This window comes from Condylura cristata, unplaced genomic scaffold, assembly GCF_000260355.1.
Source record: "Condylura cristata isolate star-nosed mole 26May11 unplaced genomic scaffold, ConCri1.0 scaffold00011, whole genome shotgun sequence".
Classification (NCBI taxonomy): domain Eukaryota; kingdom Metazoa; phylum Chordata; class Mammalia; order Eulipotyphla; family Talpidae; genus Condylura; species Condylura cristata.
Genome location: NW_004567112.1, coordinates 31,677,556 through 31,696,550, shown reverse-complemented (window position 1 = coordinate 31,696,550; position 18,995 = coordinate 31,677,556). Strand labels below are relative to the sequence as shown.

Below are 18,995 nucleotides of genomic sequence, written 5' to 3'. Positions count from 1 at the left end.
GGGTGCCCCAAGGAGACTCTTTACCTTCTTTCAGAGAGACCTCGCCTAAGGTGGAAAGGTCAGTAGTGAATATAGCGACTCCCAAAGAGACCTGCTCCCCTCTCCATTCACTCAGAGGGAAGACAGCAAGATCCTCACCACTGGGTGATGTGAGTCGTTGCTTTTAGAGGTGCACAGTCCCAAAGCCCCTTCTGTGGAATCTCTGGGAATACCTCTTGTGGGGGTGGCAGGCTGCTACTTGTTCTTCCTGACCTGGGTGGCTGTCTTTTGGGCGATGAGACAATGTGTGGTCAGGAAGGTCAGACACACTCAGGTGTGGTTCTTAACTGTGCTACTTGCTGGCTGCGTGACCAAACCATCCCATGTCTGAAAAGTGGGGGGAGTCGTACCGGTGTTAAGTGGGTGTGGATGGAGTTTAGGTATGCTGAGTGTTTAAAATGCAGCAAGCTGCCCAGACGGGGTGATGTGACTTGCCACGTGTACCATGGCACGGTACGGACTTGATGGTCCAAGTATGGTTTACCCTTGGGCTTGCTGGAAGTGGTGGGGGGGATGCTACTCTTGGGGAGGGAGTTTAATCAGGTTGTACAGGGGGCGATTGGATGGCTGCTCTGATGCTGGATGGCACTCAGCTAGATCATCGCTCGCAGATGGCTGCATCCGGGAAGAAAAGCACAGCCCCAGAGAGTGCTCGGAAGGGCTCCACTGGGAGCCCTGAAGCCAGCAAGTGCTTTGGCTCCTTCCTGGGGCTGCTGTGTAAGTCCCCAGATAGGTCACACCCCACCTGACTCTTCCTTGATCTGACCTCATATCTGAAGTGGCTATTGGGCCCCAGAGTTTTTGCCTTGGGCCATATTCTTTGAACCCATGAGTTGACATGTGACTCCCCTTAGTTCCTGTCTTTTTGGTGCAAGTTAAATTTAGTTCTTCCTTTAAAATAGAATGAGAAAAAACAGGAGTCCTTATTCTCAGAGTCCAGTCATTGTGAGAGGAGACTGTGCTGGGGGCTGGCTCTCTCAGCCGAGTCAGCGTGGGTGCTGGGCGCTTGCTTTGCTTGTCTCCATGGCTCCGGGTGACAGGTGGGCTGTCATGGACAGCAGTTGGGCAGGTGCTGGAATGCTTGTGGGGGGCATGGGATGAAGGACAGAGATGGCCAGCTCCAGCCCTGCTCTGCTCTGATAGAATGCCCCCGCATCAGTCTTGACCATGGGCCTGAGCTAGGCTGGACGCCTGTATGGCCTTCATTTGTTTCCAGCAAGTGAATTGGACCCATAATGTGCCTGGGAAGACAGCGAGTGGGACCGCAGGCTCTGGTTTTGGAGCCTGAGGTAAGAGGGGCCCTCACTTACCCTGCAGGGGCCACGTCTTCTCTGCGTTCTTGGGAGACAACCTTGAGTGAAACAGTCTCTGCCCTCAGTGGGGGAGACACAGCAGACAGATAGCTCCCCTGAGCTAGAGTAAGTGCCGTGATGAAGAATATTAAAGCGGGGAAGGAAGGGAAGCACGACAAAAAGGCACATTCTGCCTGAGACAGTAAAGGGAGGTGTTTTGGTGGAAGTGAAATTTGAAGAGCCTTAACATGTGAGCAGGAAGGCCAGAAAGGGATGTGGAGGAAGAACAGACGAGGGTGAGGGATGAGTGGCAAGCCTCTGAGCCAGGATGAGTCGGGTGAGTCACATTAATAGTGCCAGGTGTAGGGCGTAGGTTGGGTTGGGAGGTGGGTGGGCTGATGTGAGAGACGCAGGCTGAAAGCTGGCCACACAGGCCCCGTGCCCCGCGCAGGGGGTGACTTTATTCTAAATGGAAAGGGACATTGTTGGAGAGTTTTGTGGAGGGGAGTTACCTCGTCTCTGCTTTATTTGGGGAGCTGTGAGGAAGCCCCTACAGGGTCTAGACATGAAGAGGTAAAAGGCACAGACAGCCAGGAAGCCCTGGTCATTGTGTCACGTATTTGGAGGTAACACCGACACAGGGTCCTGGGGCTGGAATGTGGTGTTAGTGGGAGAGGCGACAGGCCCCAGGTCCAGGCCTTCTGTTTAAACCACTGAACGGATGCACAGTGGTCTCATTTAATGAGATGGGGAGGAGCTGATTGGGGCTTGGGAGGCCAAGGTTTCTTTGTGGAGCATGGTAAGGTTGAAATACCATCAAATACCTTAGGTGTGCAAGGGTGTTTGACTTTGGAGGGCCAGGGTTAGAGTTTGGGACTTGTGCATTGTCAGTGAACAGATCGATTGATGTGCGAATTATGAAATCAACTGGTGGGCTGGGGGGTGGGAGGGAGGCAGCGGCCCAGAACTTCCAGCAGTTTGAAGGCTCTGAAGACTGAGAGACTGAGCAGGAGTGACAGGGGGTGGGGAGTGTGCACTGCCTCTTCCCAGAACCGAGTGTGTCAGCGGAGACAAGGATGGCCAGCTGTATGAATGAGATAAGACACATAGAGCGAAAAAGATGAGACTCCCAGCTTTGGCACAAGGAAGTAGGGGGCTGAGGAAAGCGGGGGGGGGGGGGGGGGCGGTAGGGGGGGGGGGGGGGCACGATTCAAGGACAGTGGCTAGTCACCACTCACCACATCGTGTAAAGCACTGCCTGCATCCCATAAAGAAAACCAGGACCTGCGTCAGCTGATGAAGGGGGGTGGGTGGGAAGCGTGTGCGCCCCCCCTAGAGTACCAGCTGCAGTGGCAGCAGGGACCTTGGCCTGCCTGGCCCTCTGCTGTCTGAGGATGTTCCTGTCACTATTTGCTGAGTAAATGAAAGCCCTGGGCCCTATTCTGTCACTGCTTGGCATTTTGATCCTGGCCCTTTGGGATCTGTATTCCCCTCTCTAAAAAGGAGACTGGAGTCCTGGCAGGGTCTCTTACACGGGGTCCACAAACTGTTGTGGGACCCAGCAGGGACCCGTGAACCCTCTGAGATTCCGCCCTTGACTTTGGCTTGTACACATTTTCTGAAAGTGGTTGAGAACTCTCGGGGCTTTCTCCAAAGGACCTGTCCTTCCCACTCTAGGCCCCCCCCCCTCCCCGGGGGGCTACAGGAATGCCCTAAAGCCTGAGCACACATTCTGGAAAGTTGAGACTCTCAGAGACATTAGCCCCTCTGTCTAGGCCCTGGTAAGTGGTACTAAATGCTAGCATGGTATAAAGTTAAGCAGAAAAACAGGAGGCTGCATGATTTGCTGACATCATGAGATGTTTGGTTTCATGTGGCAAGATGCTCCCTGTGTGGTGTATTTGGGGGTACCGGGAGGGTCCTCTTTCTCATGGTGCATTGGTGGCAACTTGGCCCCATTGGATGCCTGGAGTGAGAGGTCAGGGCTGGGAGCACTATTCTGGAATGAGTCCATTGCTTAGCAGGCTTATTTTGATTCAGCAAGTAATAGTTCAACATTTCCTGAGTGTGTACGCATGTCCCATTCAAAGTGTGGGTGCTTACCTGTGCTAGGATGGTCCCTGGGCTGAGGCCTGAAGCGGCAGTGGAGGTGGAGCTAGATCCTGCTCCCATAGCGGGGCTGGTCCTCCGCAGGGCAGGGTGAGAGCTGTCAAAACCCTGGGGTGGCCATCACAAGAGTGAGGTCTTGTTATGCACCGCATAGTGCCTTGGGACGCATAGGGGAAGAGCCAGCACCCTGTTGCCTGACCCCGTAATCTCTGCTCCCACAATTTTGCCTCTGCTCTCTGGAACATGGGGCCACTGGAGTGGAGGCAGTGGCCAGGGCCAGCCAGCAACCCCCTTTTTGAGCCTGTGCAGACTGTCAGAGAAGGGAGCTGTGGGCTACCTAAAGAGCCTTGCCACCCCGTTTGTCCTGGAGCAGAGCCGGAGGCACCTGCAGGCGCCAGCCTTGCTGGCCTGCCCCACCAGCACGGACACGAGCCAGGGCCACCCCAGATGAGCAGTGCGGACTCTTCTTGGAGGAGCTTGTTCATGGTGCTGGTTTCTGACCTAACTTTCCCTGTCTCTCCTCTTTTCCCACTGCCCAGTTGGCTGGAGTTGTCTTCCTTGCAGTTGGACTGTGGGCATGGAGTGAAAAGGTAGGTGTCACCATCTTGAGGCCCTGAACCTCCTGCAGCCCAAACCAAGTTCTGTCAAGCTTTAACTGCCCCTTCCTACAAATGCTCCCCAACAAGCATTTCATGTGCAAGGAAACAGCTTGTAGTAATCCAGCTTGCTGAACTCACAATGGGAAAGCCTGGGTCCTGAGGCTGGCCGTGCTTACCCTGGCGGGATCAGATGCTAGAAACTTCGGCTGGGCCCCCTGAGCTCAGAGCAAGTGGAGAACCTTGTTTGGTTCTAGAAAGTCCCCTGCGACTTGTCTGCAGCGGTGGCCAGGGTCAGCCAGCAAACACCTTTTTGAGCCTGTCTGTGCCTCTGGGATCGAGCAGGCCCCTGAACTGAGCGTGTTTATTCCTGAAGCTCTTGTTCTCACCCACAGGAAGAGGCCCTGAGATCAGAGAGCATGTGCACCCTGGGGTAGAGTGGATCAAAGGCAGGCGGAGATGCCCTAGGGGGCCCAGACTGTGTGTATCCTGTGGGACAGGGGTAGGGGCCAGACAGGGACAGGTCGTTATGCACCACTGACCCTCCTTGCCCACACCGGAGACTGGTCTCTTACTGCCTGGAAGGACAGGGGACAGCTGGGACTCTGGGAGGGGACAAAAACAGGTGTGGCTGGGTGGCATGTGCATTCCACTTTTTGTTCCTTGTGGTGGCAGTGAGCAGTGAGGAGGTGAGAAGGCTGAGCAGGGCCCCAGTACCAGGAGGGGGCAGCTAGGCAGGAAGTGGGGAAAGTGAAGCTTCCTTTTGAACCTCAGGCCCAGGACCTCTGTTCATTGGAACCCCTAGGCAGGAGTTCTTAGGTACATGGGCTTTCTTGCCATGGCCATTGGAACTATATGAGGCCAGCCTTCAGTTTGGGCACCTTCAAAGTAGCCTGTGAACGCCTAAAGGACTGAAGCTGAGGTGTGGTTGGTAGGTCTTTGTCCTAGTGACTTCAAAACCAGTGCAATTCGTAACTGGTGGTGCCACTGTGTGGCCAAGTGTGGAACTACAGCATCCAGTTAGAACTGCTCAGTTCCCTTTTGGTTGCCACTATCTACATGTGACTATTTAAATGGAAAAATTAAAGTTAATACAAAGTAAAATTCAGCTCTTTAGCCCCACCAGCCGCAGTTCAGCAGTGTGTGACCTGTGGGCAGGGCATAGTCATGACTTCCACCATCGCCAAAGGCCTGTGGAAATGCTGCCTCTCTGCCTTGATGCTTGGCTTTCCATACATGTGTTCATTTTGAGGCCATTTTTTCTTCAGGGTGTGGGGTTCTCCACAAATTGGATGCAAACATGGGGGTCTAATAAAACCAGCTACCCAGTTGACCAGAGGCCAGAGTGAGGCAGTGCCCCCCAAGGTGCTTTTGACCCAAGGGCCTGCTCCACCCTGCAGCCTGCAAAAGAAGCCCGGGGTCTAGTCTACGGGAGTAACTCGAAACCTAGAGGGAGACTGGAATGCTGCAAGTGTGGGCCCTGGAGGGTGAGAGGGCAAGGATCCCCTGGCAGAGGGCCCGTAGGGAGCAGGAAGGCAGGGAGCCTGAGGACTGAGCCTTGGAGGGCAGGTCGTTGTCCTGGGTTCCGCGCCCACGCAGCCCAGTCCGGCAGGGCACACCCTGCAAGGCTGACGCCGCCCTGCTTTCTCTGCTCTTTCAGGGGGTGCTGTCCGACCTCACCAAAGTGACCCGGCTCCATGGAATCGACCCTGTGGTGCTCGTCCTGATGGTGGGCGTGGTGATGTTCACGCTGGGGTTTGCTGGCTGCGTGGGGGCCCTGAGGGAGAACATCTGCCTGCTCAAGTTTGTGAGTGCCCGGGGCGGGCGTTGGGCAGCAGGGTGTGGGTTCTGCCCGCAGGCTTCTGCTTTCCCTGGTCTGAGGACAGCGGGCAGAGCAGCTACAAGCGCCCCTTGGTCCGGAAGTAGCGGGGCTCGCCTTGGCGTCCCTCCCTCACCGTCCCTTTTATCTGCCCTCAGAAGCTCCAAAGCGCTTGTTTGTTTGCTACTCACCTTTGCCCTTCCTGTCTAAGATCAAAAGATGCTGCCAGTAAGATAGGAAATCATTTTCCTCCTCCTGGGTGCATGAATGTATTGGAAGTGCAGTGTAGAATCCTAAATTTCCTGGCAGAATTTCCAGTTACTGAGAGTTAAGCTTTATATTTGGATACAAATTCATTTTGAAATGCTTTCAGGGTAAATTGAATAGCACCTGGGAGGAGTCGCACACTTGTCATGTGCCGTATATTCTTCGATGGGTTTATTAGATCAAGTTTTCTCTGTTCTGGTTCTAATTTGAAAAGCAGAACACGTGTTTCTGCCCCCTGCACACACACTTAAAAATGTTACCTGGACGCCATCTGCATGCGCTCGGTGACCTCCGTCCAGCTGTGTATCTGAGTGAGCCTCAGCTTGCTTTTCCCTGCCATGCATGGGGTAGCAAGATGAGGTTTCTAGGAGCTCTGGCAGCTGTGTGTGATCGTGGCCACAGGCCCTGCCCTGAGGGGCTCACAGCTGCTGAGGTGAGACAGCTGTTCGCTCCCACGTGGGGTTCTCCCGGGGGAGGGGACTGCCTCATCAGCATGTACTTTCATTTACTTGGTTCTGACCACATGCGGCAGTGTGGGTAGGGCGCATCTCTGCGTTTTACAGATGAGGTGGGCCTGCTCCTGCCACCCAGCTAGGAGCATGTATTCCTAGGGCACCAACTCAGGTCCGTGCTTTTGACCAGGCAGTGGGTCTGGGCAGATGAAGGCCAGAGGCAGGGTGACGTCCTCCTGTCCTTGTGTCCTGCAGTTCTGCAGTGCCATTGTGCTCATCTTCTTCCTGGAGCTGGCGGTGGCTGTGCTGGCCTTCCTGTTCCAGGACTGGGTGAGGGATCGCTTCCGGGAGTTCTTTGAGAGCAACATCAAATCCTACCGCGACGATATCGACCTGCAGAACCTTATTGACTCCCTTCAGAAAGCGGTAAGCACTGCTTGAGGCGGCTCCCAGTGTGAGCTGGCTTTTGTCTGCTGCTCTGGAGTTGAGGTGGTGGGGAAGGTGGGGCCTTCCCTGCTGAGGAGGCAACCAGGGAGGTGCCATACTGCTCGCTACACCTGCTGGCTTGACTTTGCCACTTAATGGTGGCCTGGCCACCTAGGGTTGTTCTCCTGCGTTGGGCAGCTAGGTTCAGCTGTACTGTGACCTCCTCCCCAGGATGCTAGTACTCTTCTGCCAAATTTGGGGCCCACTTGGCTCTGGCCCTGGCCATGCAGGTGGCCAGAGACCTCCTGGGAGCCGTGGCCCTGGATACTGTGAGGCAGAGTCCTTTCCAGCACGTGAGTCACCGTCTGAGGCTATTCCTGTCCCTTCCCCCCAGACCTTTTCCCCTTCCTGAGAGGGCAGAGCTGCCTGGAGGAAGTTTCCACAGCTGGAGAAGAATGTAACCTCCCTGGACTGTGTCCTGGGGGGTTGTCGGGCAGTCCCATCTGGCTCTGTCCCTGCACCTGGAGGCTTAGGCCATAACCACCCACCTGGTGTGAGGGACCCACTCGCCGTGCAGACCTCGTTTTCCGTCTGGACTCTGCCAGAAATCCTAGCTCCCTCAGAAACTTCTTACACGAAACACTGGACTCCAAGAAGAAAATAAGTTAGAAAGCAATGACAATAACTGATTGGCTCTGCTCTCTGCTCTTCATTATTAACTAAAACTTGTCTGCCCTTATTTCATGTGTCGTGGGATCTAACAAAGCCCATTTTTGTGACCAGAGATCCTTTCCATGTTGTTACTGGTGACCTGTATTGGTCTGTGATAGTCTCCAGATATTAGCTGTTTTTGTAGAGAGATACGAAAGGTAACTAGGACCAGCTTGGAAGTTTCCTGAGGGAAGACACTGCTCCCATGAGGTGTTCACTTGGGGAGGAGTAGGTCCACTTCAGAGGTGTGGAGGGGCCTCTAAGGAGAACAAGAGGCTGCCCTGGCCTGGGGTGGGGAGGATTAGAGCCCTTCCTGGGCCAGGGGTACCTAGGAGCCTAGGGGACCTGTGTGTTGGACCCAGGAGGCGACAGAACCCAGTTCCCTTCCTGAGTCTCTGTGTTCAGCATCTCAGTGTATGTGGAGATTAGTGGAGGGGGCCTCAGTTTCTCTCTGTGGTGGGGGAGGCACGCTGCACCCTGCGGCCCCGGGACTGACACCCTGCTGTGGGTGGCCACAGCCTGACTCAGAACCCTCAACAGGTTTTACTTTCATGTTTGCAGAACCAGTGCTGTGGGGCATATGGCCCTGAAGATTGGGACCTCAACATCTACTTCAACTGCAGTGGCGCCAGCTATAGCCGTGAGAAGTGTGGGGTGCCCTTCTCCTGCTGTGTGCCAGACCCTGCGGTGAGTGAGGGTGTGTGGAGACGCGTTCCTCCTGAGCTCCCGACTCCCTGGCACTTAGGGGTCTAGAAAGTGGGCTTTCAAGCTGATCTGAGAACTCTGGGCTGCTGCTTTTCTGCGAGACTGGCCGAGTGCCCCGTGCCCCTTCCCCGTGAGCTCCCAGAGCTCCTGTGGCTCTGAACCCTATAGCTGAAAGCCCCAGGAAATTCTTATGCAGCCCTCCCTGGCTCTGTGGTCCTGACTGAGGTGGGAGAACAACAATATCATTGTCCCCAGAGGGATTATGAGTGTTATGAGCCCTACTCTGCCCTCTTCCTGTTCATTTCTCCACAGAGAAGTACCAGCCTACAGGGTATGTCACCATCTGGGGGACAGAATCTCAGAGGTGGAGAATTATTTCCTTTTCTTTCTTGGCCTGTTTTCATTCTGAGTCCCAGGCCCAGGCGCTTGGGGGTCTGCAGCTGGGCTCTCAAGCTGATCTATGAAGGAGTGTTTGCCTGAATGAAGGCTGAGCCGAGCTGGGCCCTTTGCAGGCCTTGGTGGTGTTTCACAAAGCATGGACGCATTCTGTGGGCAGCTCCGAAGGCCAAGAGAGGCTCGGGATTGCTGGGGTTGCGTGTTGCATGTGCCAGGTCTCCTCTGTGACTGAAACACCTAGCAGGTGTACTTGATCACCTGGTCAGGCATTGGCAAACTCTGGACTGTGGGCCAAACCTGGCCTGCTATTTTTGTGTGACGGGCGAGCAAGGAATGGTTTTGGTCGTTTTTAAATGGTTGGACAAAGAAGGAAATAGTGGTGACATGAAAACTTTTATGAAATTCAAATTTTAGTGTCAATGACAAAGTTTAAAGCTGCACCCAGTCATTGGGTCATTGTTGCCAGTGACTCTTTTCCTGCTACAGTGACAGCGCCGACGAGGCGCTAAGTAGATGACACGCGGCCTGGCCCTTGGTAGACCGTTTGCCACCCGTTGTCCTGCATGAAAGGGGTTAGCATGACCGAAAAATGTGAGCTCTAATGTAGTGTGTGCAGGTGCTGCTGGTATCTGGTTGTGATTTTTCCAGGATCTTCTACCACTTGCTTCCCAAGAGAACAAAGATGGCTAACTTCTTCTGCTTTTCTTACAGCAAAAAGTTGTGAATACACAGTGTGGATATGACGTCAGGTCTCAGGTGAGAATCCCAGTACCTATAACTTCCAGCGTTCCTCAGGTTTAGTCCCTAAGACCTAGTTCTTGATTTAGCACAAGTGCAAACCGGAGTGGGAAAATGAGGGGAGAGGAGGCTCCAAGGGCCACAGAGGCTGGAGCGAGCTGGGTGGGTGCCCTTCCTCCCGGGCTGCCAGCCGGGCTCCTGGGAGCAAAGCTGGTGGCTCCCCTTCTCCCAGATTTTCTCCCTTTAGTGTCTACTTCCTCAAGCCCCCCCCTGCTCTGTAGATGCGGGCTGTGGAGGTGTGTTGAGCAATTTGACCTTTGCTTCTCTGGGCAGAAATGGGCTGATGGTCAGAACCAGGGAGCCTTTGGCTAGAGAGGTCACAGCGTGTAAACTCTCTGGGGACGGGGCAGAGGAGACAAGTCTGGCCTCTGTCTGGCCTCTCCGCTCTCCTCCCACCCTCCCTCTCAGAACCCGGCTCAGGCCACTGTGATTTTTCCCTGCAGCTGAAGAGCAAGTGGGAGGAGTCCATCTTCACCAAAGGCTGCATCCAGGCGCTGGAAAGCTGGCTCCCGCGGAACATTTACATTGTGGCCGGTGTCTTCATCGCCATCTCCCTGCTGCAGGTGTGTCCCGCTGCCCGTGGGGCTGTGCCCGTTCACTCAACCAGATTTTACATCTGGAAAGACCCTGGTGGCTGAGGGGGCAGCAAACCCTGGAGTGGATGGGCTGACTTAGTGTCTGTGGGGAGAAAGTCAAGAACTCGGTGAGTCATTGAAACCAGGAGCCCAGGGCTTGCGAGATGCTGGCGGCCCCGGGAACAACCTCCGCGGCATCTGCCGCTGCTGTGCGCAGATCACACCACTGAGAAGGCGCTGGGCTCTGACCCGGCCTGGCAGAGGTGACTGAGGTAAGCCGGGCCCAGCGGGCGTCCGCACTCTCCTCCCCCCTTTGCTCAGCAGACTGTGTTCATGTTGAGTGATCTCAGAGGAAGTCTGAGAGACAGAAGCATCTCACAGAGGAAAGAAAGATTTCCTTGTAAAATAGGCAAGGGCATCAGATAGATACGTCTGAGGGACTGGCTCATCAAATGCCAGCCACAGCAAGCGCTTAAAGGGGAAAAGAGGAACAGCATTCCTGAGGTCGCCAGGTTCTCGCCGCCTGCGCCTGGTGGAATACCATCTTCCCACACGGTTATTCTTGTCACCAAGGTCAGGACGTAGCTTTGGACATAAGCACTAGCCAAAATGAGGGACAACCTTGGTTTTATTATAGCATCGGATTTACAGGAAACCGTTAAAATTATTTTGGGAACCAGAACCAGGCAGGTTGACCTTATTATTTTTGGTTTAGCCTTGGGTGCACAGGGTATCCTGGCCCCGAGGCATGTGGTGTGTATAGTCATGCTGGAGACAGGGCGTCCATTTTGTTTCCCTGGTGCCTCCTGCTTGACTCTTCTAGCCTCTGGGATACCGCAAAATAGAAGTTGGGACTCTTTCCCACGGGCCACCTTGTTTTGCCTGGGACCCACTTGTTGGGCTCTTTGCAGCCTTGGTCTTGGTAGACTGGGGGTGGGGGCTGTACACGCGTGGCCTCCCGCGTCGGACCCCAGCGTTGATGGCTGCCACCTTTGCTGGCTTTGCTTTCAGATATTTGGCATCTTCTTGGCGAGGACCCTGATCTCAGACATTGAGGCAGTGAAGGATGGCCATCACTTCTGAGCAGCAGAGCGAGTGGAGCAGAGCTGAGCCAGGCTGTGGAGGTCAGAATCCTCCACTGTCACTAACTTTATGTCCAGTGAACGAGAAGTGGACACGCCCAACTGGAGCCAGCACCCCATCTCAGCATCAGAGTGACGTGCCCTGGTTCTGCTTGCTGGTGCTGAAGACAGAGACTGTCTTTAAGTGGGATGGCAACTTAGGGACAGGCAGAACTCTTGTGGCTTTGAGAAGTCTTAACTTAGTCCTCCTGGAGCCCAAGTGCGTCTACAGGGCCCCCTGGCCTCCTCACCACTCATGTCATTTGTGCTGGCCTTGAGGGCAGCCACATCTGTGAATAGGACACTGGCGGAGGAGCCAGCAGGCGTGGACAGACCTCCCAGCAGCACATGGGCACTGTCTGTACCTGGGATGGGAATTACACTCGCACTCAGAGTCACAGTAGGCCTGTGAGTCCACCAGGACCTCTGGTGTCTGCACAAGTTGGGAGCTGTTTGCGGGCAGCTCAGCCGTGTCCAAGTGAAGTAAGCCTGAGCCACTGTGTGGGCTGGGGCCGCGGGCTCAAGGCACTGCCCATGGCCCCCACCAACGTGGGCCTGTGGTCACAGCAGCATTATGCCCTGATGGCACAAGGGGGGCAATAGACATGGTTCTATGTTGAGAGCCGGCTCTCCTTTTCTTACGGCATGTAAATAGTTTATTTATAGGGGCAAGGATGTTCACGTGGTTTCTCATTTCTTCTGGCATTCTCCTCTAGTCAGCCTTACATGGTGTCCGGGACTGGAGCTGTCCCTTTCAGTTCCCTCAAGTGTCCCAAGGACAACCCCATTGCTTCTCCTTTTCATCCTAACAACCCTGGTTAGGTGCACGTGCGTCTCTTCTCCATGCACCCCAACTTGCATACACCCACTCCCACTCCCTAACTGGGCCTCATTGTCTTCTAGTCTTGGTGCTACTGAAACTGTCCCTGGAACTTGAATCCTGTCCTTCCCTCCCCCTACAAGACCAGGAGCCCTAGGCAGAGATAGCCATCATCAGTCCTTTGGCCACAGCTCCTTTCAAAACCACGTGCCACAGGCCTGCCCCCAGCAGGGCGTTCGCCTCTCCCCAGAGAGAGAAGTTCGGCAGCCGGCCCTGGAGTCCACCGCAGACCCCAGCAGCAGCCGTGTGGAGCTCTGCGTGTCTCGATACTGACTCTAGTGACTCCCTCAGCCGGGATGTCTGTGGTCACAGTGTCTGCCCTTCCTGTGAGGGCTATTCTGGGGCTTGTTCTTGGAAATGAATTGTTTCATGTGCTGAATAACCCCTGCTGGGAGTAGATAGCTGGGGATTTTGTTCATCTTTGTCTGGGCCACGTTCTAGAATTTCTGGGGGTCCTGTACCAGTTCTGTCCTTTCGTTCAGGGATTGAGCGCTGCCGTCACTTACTTGCCGAAGTGTACATTCTAGTGCGGTGTATACTGATGGGAGTCTGTTCATGATGTTATTATAATTTTTTTTTTATCATTTTCTTTGTAGACTAGGAGAAGAATGCTGTGTTTTTAGGAAGTGTGATGCTTTTCTTTGCCAAACTTTTATGGAATATATCTTTGTATTAAAGCTGTTGGTTTGGTTGTTTGTGTTTTGGCATTAAACATCGCAGTGGGACACTCAGTTGCCGAGGGGACCAGTGGATAAGATGTGAGAGATACCACAGAAGGGTGGGCGGTACAATCCTTCACTGGCACAATCTGAAATAAATTGCATAAGTGATTTTTCTTTTTAGATTCTGCGAGCCACTTTCAGGTATCCTTTTTTTGGAGGTGACTTAGCTCTGCCCAGGTAGAAGTGTGAGAAAACAGTATGACTCGGTAGACCTGGAAGGCACATTACTTTAGGTTGCCTTTGCCCAGCAAGGTCCAGACAAAAGGGCCTGGGGACACTGGGTTGGAATCCTGGCACTGCTACTGCTCGAGATACATGTCCCAGACCCTCTGGCCTGTTTTTGAAACAATTAGTGGCTGTGCCCATTTTGCCAGGTGGCCTCAGAGCCTCATGATGGTGTGTGGACACCAGCACCTGGTGGACGATGACCGCGATCCCATCAGTCAGGTAGACCTGGTGGCTGGGCCCCTTGAGAGTGTCTTCAAAGGTCATGGGCAAGTTCAAGGTGAAGTCTAGCTGTGACTTCAGAGTCAGGTTTGTGGATCAGTTAATTTACAGAACGTCTGGGCCACTTGTTGGATGAGGGTAGAAAAGAAGCTCAGGGTCCGGCGCACACAGGAGCCCTTCCAGTGGACAGGGGTCCTCTGCAGAGCACACGCCCCCAGGGCGCTCCTGGCCCACCTGCCCTGAGTCCCCACCCCTCCCTTCCCTTTTATTCTGGGGCGGAGGTCAGCGTGTGACTTCCCCTTTTGGGCCCCTCCCACCTCATGCTTTAATGTTTCAGGGTCTCTCCCCATGGTGCCTTCCTGCCCACCTCTTCCCAGGATTTCACCACTGTACAGCCCCCCGCCTCTGCATCTCCCCATCACACGTACCCGCATCTTTCCAAAGCTTGTCCTGGCCCTGTTACCTCCTTGTGGGTGGCTTCTTAGCTGGGCTGTCTGTACTCATCACCACAACCCACCACTCTCCAGTCACCAGACCTAACTGGACATCTGCAACGTCTGACTTTGGACCCCTCTTTTCTCCAAATCCTTGGCCTGGGCCCGAGGTTGCCAGGTCACTGATGACTCTTCCCTGTGCTTTTTATGCCTCCACTGCCATTGTCCACTTCACCAGGACCCAGGGCCTCACAGGACAGCGCTGTGAGCTGGGTAGGAAAACCTCCAGCACTGATTGGTACACAAGAAGCTTGTGCTCGGCTTTCCCACATGAGTAGCAATAAAAAATCAATGGATATGCAACCTTTCTAGAACATCGGAAATGCACAGAATACCTAACGGTAAACTTTTCCAATCACCAGAACAGCTCTGAGGAAGCCATATTGGTGCCCAAAATTTTGACTTGGAGAAAGGTAGGTTGTCGTCAAGGATTTGGGAGAACTGGTTCAAGCTCTGAAAGCTGTGTCCTGAGCCTGTATCAACCTTTGAAATAGGTTTGGTGCCCACCAGCCTTGGATTCTGAGTTAGCCTATACTGAGCAAAACCAGCAGAGGGTCAGAGTGGAGTCTTCTGAGACTGTCCACTTAACTAAGCTTTATTGGCCGGTTAACAGGCATTTGGAGAAAGCCAGAGAACACTGATCCCTGCCTCATACCTGGATCTGGATGCCTGGTTTGGCTTTGGGGGCCTTGGGAGAACCTGGCATTGCTCCCAAGGAGCTCAGCTCCACCTTGCACTGGAGAGCCTGACTCGGCCCCAGGCTCACTTCTCTGCAATCCCTCCCTCCACCCAGCAGGCCTCTGGAGGGCTGCCTGTGCTGGGCAGCAGGGAGTTGGGCACAGCCTTCTTTCCAAGAGATAACAGCAGGGACTCTTGGGGGTAATGGCCATGCACATACAGCCAAACAGCCAAGGAGGTTGGGTTGGAGACGGACCAAGGAGGGAAGGTCTCGGCAGCAGGCACCACCTGGTTACTCCTTAGCCAGCAACCTCAGAGCATGGACTGTGGAGGCATAGGCAAGGGAGAGGGGCCATTCCACAGGCGCCATGAGTCACCCTCCTGCCCTGGTAAGGCCTGCCCAGGCCTCTGGAACTTTAGCCCTGTCACCAACTAGTCTGAAGCCCTCAGCTGCATCTGGTGGGCTTTTCCAACTCCAGGGACATGCAGGTGCCTGTGTCCACAGGATCAAAGGATTTTCAGGTTGTCTACCTCCCAATTGTGGTCCCCTGTCCCCAGTGATGAATCATGGTACCTCTATGTGCTTGTCTGTCATCCAAGAAGGGGTCACCAAGTCTCTCTGGGCCTCCTGAGGAACCATTCTCATGCATCCGGGTGTGCTCTTCAAAATTCCAGAGAGCCATGTATGTTTAGGATCTTCCTAGAACTTTATATAGTCAGCGAGACCTGGCCTCTCCACCAAGGATTCAGTAAAGGCATGTTCATTCTCCAAATGCTTTCAGGGTTTCCAAGGTGCCTCAGGGAAATCTGAAGGGGGCAGTGTACAATGGAGACTGTTATAGAACTGTAGGAGGAAGACAAAGTTAAGGGCACACCTGTCCGAATGGACATTGTCCTGGTGAAGTTACCCATTTTAGAGATTCCAACTTGGAAGGAACTGAAGTACAGATTTCTTATGAAGGTCTGAGACAATCATTTCTTCCTGTTTTGTGTCACTGATATTTTAGCAAGAGTTTCAGATGCATGGTTAAATAACCACCAAAATAACTTAACACCTTGGATTGTAATTTTATCACCTCCAACAACTTCTAAACTAATTTTGTTAATAAGTAAAAACAATCTAAATATAGTGTAAAATGCAAAGTGTGTCTCCTGTTTCCCAGAGGTAACCATTACTAAGTGCCCTTCCAGAAAATGTCCACTTATATTCAAACTCGCCCTTCACACCACTGAGAAACGTATTTTACATAGAATCCTGCAAATGATGGGACGTAATCGACTCTGCATTCCTCCATCGGTGCACCCATCCACGCTGTGTTTTCCCCATCACTGCCCAGTGCAGAACAGCATGAGTGAACTTTGCTCTGTACGAGGGAGCAGGTTCAACACAGGTCACAGGTAACAGAAAACCCAGTGCAAACTGGCCTATACCATGAGGGAGGCCGTTGGCCCCGACACTGGAAAGTCCAGGGGCGAGGTTGGTTAGATGCGAGCCACTCTGATGCCAGCAGCAGGATCTGGTTTCCTGCTCCTCTGCCTCCCAGTGTCCAGCTCTCCTAAGCCCGAGGGAGGGACCATGGACCCACCTCCAACCTCTGAGATGGCTGGTGGGGGAGTGTTTCAGGCATGGACACCCCACACTCCCCTGGGCTTGCCTATCCGCCGAGAGCACATGCCCAGGAAGCCCCAGGCCCTTGGGGTAGGGAGTGAGCACGGGGCGGCTGCCAGCAACTCATTACACTTCAGTGCATGCAGGCAGCCGGTGTGGACTCTTGCTCTTTGCAGGGCTTAGGAAACCCCCACAGTACTTTGTTACTGGAATTACTTCCCGAAAGTGCTTAGAGGAAACACATTTTGAAGGATGGTCATTAAGAGGGTAGGCTGGCAACTTAGTGGATACTCGGGGCAGAAGCGTGCTTGTTACTGCCAAGCCACGGTGGGTGTGTACAGCGTGGCGTGCCCTAAGCCTTGTGATGTACTGGGTAGTAAGGGCAGTGGGGGTGGTGTCTCCCAAGTGCCCCCTCCCCCTCCCAGAAGATGCAGCGCTGTGATCTGCAACAGTCCAGGTTCCACAGAGAGGCAAGCTGGGCAAGGGAGCCCAGCCTTCCTTTTGCCTTCACCTTGGGAGGTGACTAGTTGGATGGGAACGCAGCGTTTTGGGGTGCCATCCTTGTGTGTGGATAAGGACATGCACTCTGAGCCTGTGCTGCCCCGGGTTGCACAGGGTGGGACTATAGAGTGCAGGCAGCCACCAAGGGGCCTCCAGCTGTAGGGTGTGGCACCGGGACGTCAAGGAGCAGCTGCATCTCACCGAAAGCCCTGGTGCGCTGCCACGGGGCTCTGGCAGCTCACTGCCTGACTGCTGCTTCCTGTTGGGGTGACCCTGCTTCTGGGAAAACGCAGCATCGCACCGCTCTGGTGGACCCACCTGTCTAGATGGCAGAGAGGCAGGAATATGATGCATGCAAAATAGGAGAGGTGGATCCAGGGTGTGGGGAGGGAGGGAGAGGGTCTGCCCCACGCACGTGCCACGTGCTCTTCGGTGGAGCCTGAGCTGGGGCTGTGCGGGTGCCCCCTTACCCGTGCAGCACCAGGCCGCCAGACACAATTATGACAGAGAAGGGCCCATCCTCCAGTTTAGTTCCTTTGCGGTCCGATGGTGGGAAGACTACTGTCTTGGGGGAAGAAAAGAGCAACGTAGTGTCTCAATTTCTTCACTGAGAAGGTGGGGATGATTGAGGCACAAGGTTCCTGGGAGTCCTGGATGGGTGAGTGTGGATGAAAGAGATTAAAGTTGACATGTGGCCCGAACACTGCTGCTCACTGGCTGCATAGCCGTTGGCAAGTGGCTTAACCTCCTCGAGTGTCTTTTGTAAAATGGAGGAAATAGTACCGCACACAGGGTTGTTTTGAGGATTCAGTAAGATGAAGTGGATGAAGTTTTTTTTTTTTTTTTTAAATTCATTCAGAACTTGGGACAGGCCAGAGGCTCAGGGGCGGTAAGAGGATTTACCAGAGACAGTGGGGAGCAGAACAGGTTGATGGATGAAGTGGCCTGTGGACAGCGGCCAGTCGCCACTGTGCTGAGCTGCCTGAGTCATGGGTAGTATGGCTTCAGCTCCCAGCCAGGCTGAACTGAAAGGACCCACTTCTCTGCACTTTTAGGAACTTTTGAGGTGGGTGAGGAGCCTCAGCAGTCATCTGGAGTTCAAGTTCTGTGTCATAGGAGTGGGAAAGAGGAGAGGGGGTTTCTTGCCTGTGCATCCTGCCAGAAACCAACACAACCTGAAAATTTGACCAGAGGAAGCTGAGTGGCCCTCACCTGTCTGCAGAGGCCAGCCCCGGGGAGCCAGCAGAGGCCTCAGCCTGCCTTTGAAGGCCCCACACTTTTGGACTCTCCTCTTGTAGGGGGCTTAGGGCCTGATGCGCTGGGCTGGTCTGCCAGCTCACAGCTTCTGGTCAGCCTTCCCACCTCTGTCCAGAGCAGCCTGGGGGTGGTAGGCAGCAGGGTGGGCTCCCACTGGGCTAGAAGTGTCCAAATGGGGAACTTTAGCACACTCATTCCTTTCTGCCCTCCAGGTTTGACCACAGTGGGGGCCTGTGAGCACAGCTGCGTGGTGCTGGGAAAACTGTGCAGCAGAGAACAAGACCCCAGAGAACAAGATGGGTGGGTGGAAGGCAGGAACCTCGTTAGTTTCAGCAAAACCTGGTTTTAAGTGACCACCAGAGTTGCATTGACCTTGGAATATAAGTTTAGTTCTCAGAATTAAATGAGATAGAAAAAGACAGCCCTTAGCTTGTGCCTACCACGGCCACACAGCTCACTGGTAAGGAATATTAATGGTTCTCTGGTCTTATGAGGAGGTGTGGGGAAGAGGAGGTGCCCAGAGCTCCACCAGGCCCCGAGAATCTGGCCCAGGAGGACTGAGCTCATTCAAGTTCAAGCTCTCAGTGGCTGGCAGGGCGAAGGCACTTCCTACTGCTTGCCCTGGCCTCCAGGCCTGCTGGCCTGTGGCTTGACTTGAGGGGCACCAGGCAATTCCGACAGCCAGGGTGGTCTTTAGTAGGAGTCCTGGGAGGCCTCCGAGGATGCCATCCTGCCACCCGGAGAGGCTACAAGCGTTGCCTCTTGTTCTTTGAGTTAATAAGAATTAGTCCTGGACTGAGACTTAACCCATTTGTTATCCTTGCTGAGTGGCCTTATTCCAAGAAAATTAAAATGGAGTAGAGAGTTTTCTAAGTAGCTGGACTGGGACTCTGAGAGGGGCTTCTGGGGCGGGATGCAGGCATCAGCTGGCCATCTGTGTCAGGGAACCACGCGGAGGCCGGTCAGCACTCCACGCTGAGGACAGAGCCCGGCTCAGACACAAAGGAGACAGGGTGCTGTGAGCAGGGCCCTCCCTGGAAACTGCCTCTTCCTTCACTGTGTTTTTGTCTCGAGTGGGGTGTGGCAGCAGGTGGGCTGGCT

At 54.1% G+C, this 18,995-nt stretch overlaps 1 protein-coding gene across 2 annotated transcripts in view; it reads left to right on the top strand.

Moving 5' to 3' along the window:
* The window catches only part of TSPAN14 (tetraspanin 14), a 51,415-nt gene extending 38,387 nt beyond the window's left edge, over positions 1-13,028 (top strand). For both annotated transcript variants that reach the window (XM_004680693.2, XM_012723746.1), the window contains exons 3-9: positions 3,980-4,030; positions 5,697-5,843; positions 6,830-7,000; positions 8,273-8,398; positions 9,524-9,568; positions 10,054-10,173; positions 11,197-13,028. In XM_004680693.2, the coding sequence (XP_004680750.1) occupies positions 3,980-4,030; positions 5,697-5,843; positions 6,830-7,000; positions 8,273-8,398; positions 9,524-9,568; positions 10,054-10,173; positions 11,197-11,268 (732 nt within the window). In that variant the 3' untranslated portion in view covers positions 11,269-13,028. The remainder of the gene's footprint in view (positions 1-3,979; positions 4,031-5,696; positions 5,844-6,829; positions 7,001-8,272; positions 8,399-9,523; positions 9,569-10,053; positions 10,174-11,196) is intronic.
* The last annotated feature ends 5,967 nt before the right edge of the window (positions 13,029-18,995 follow it).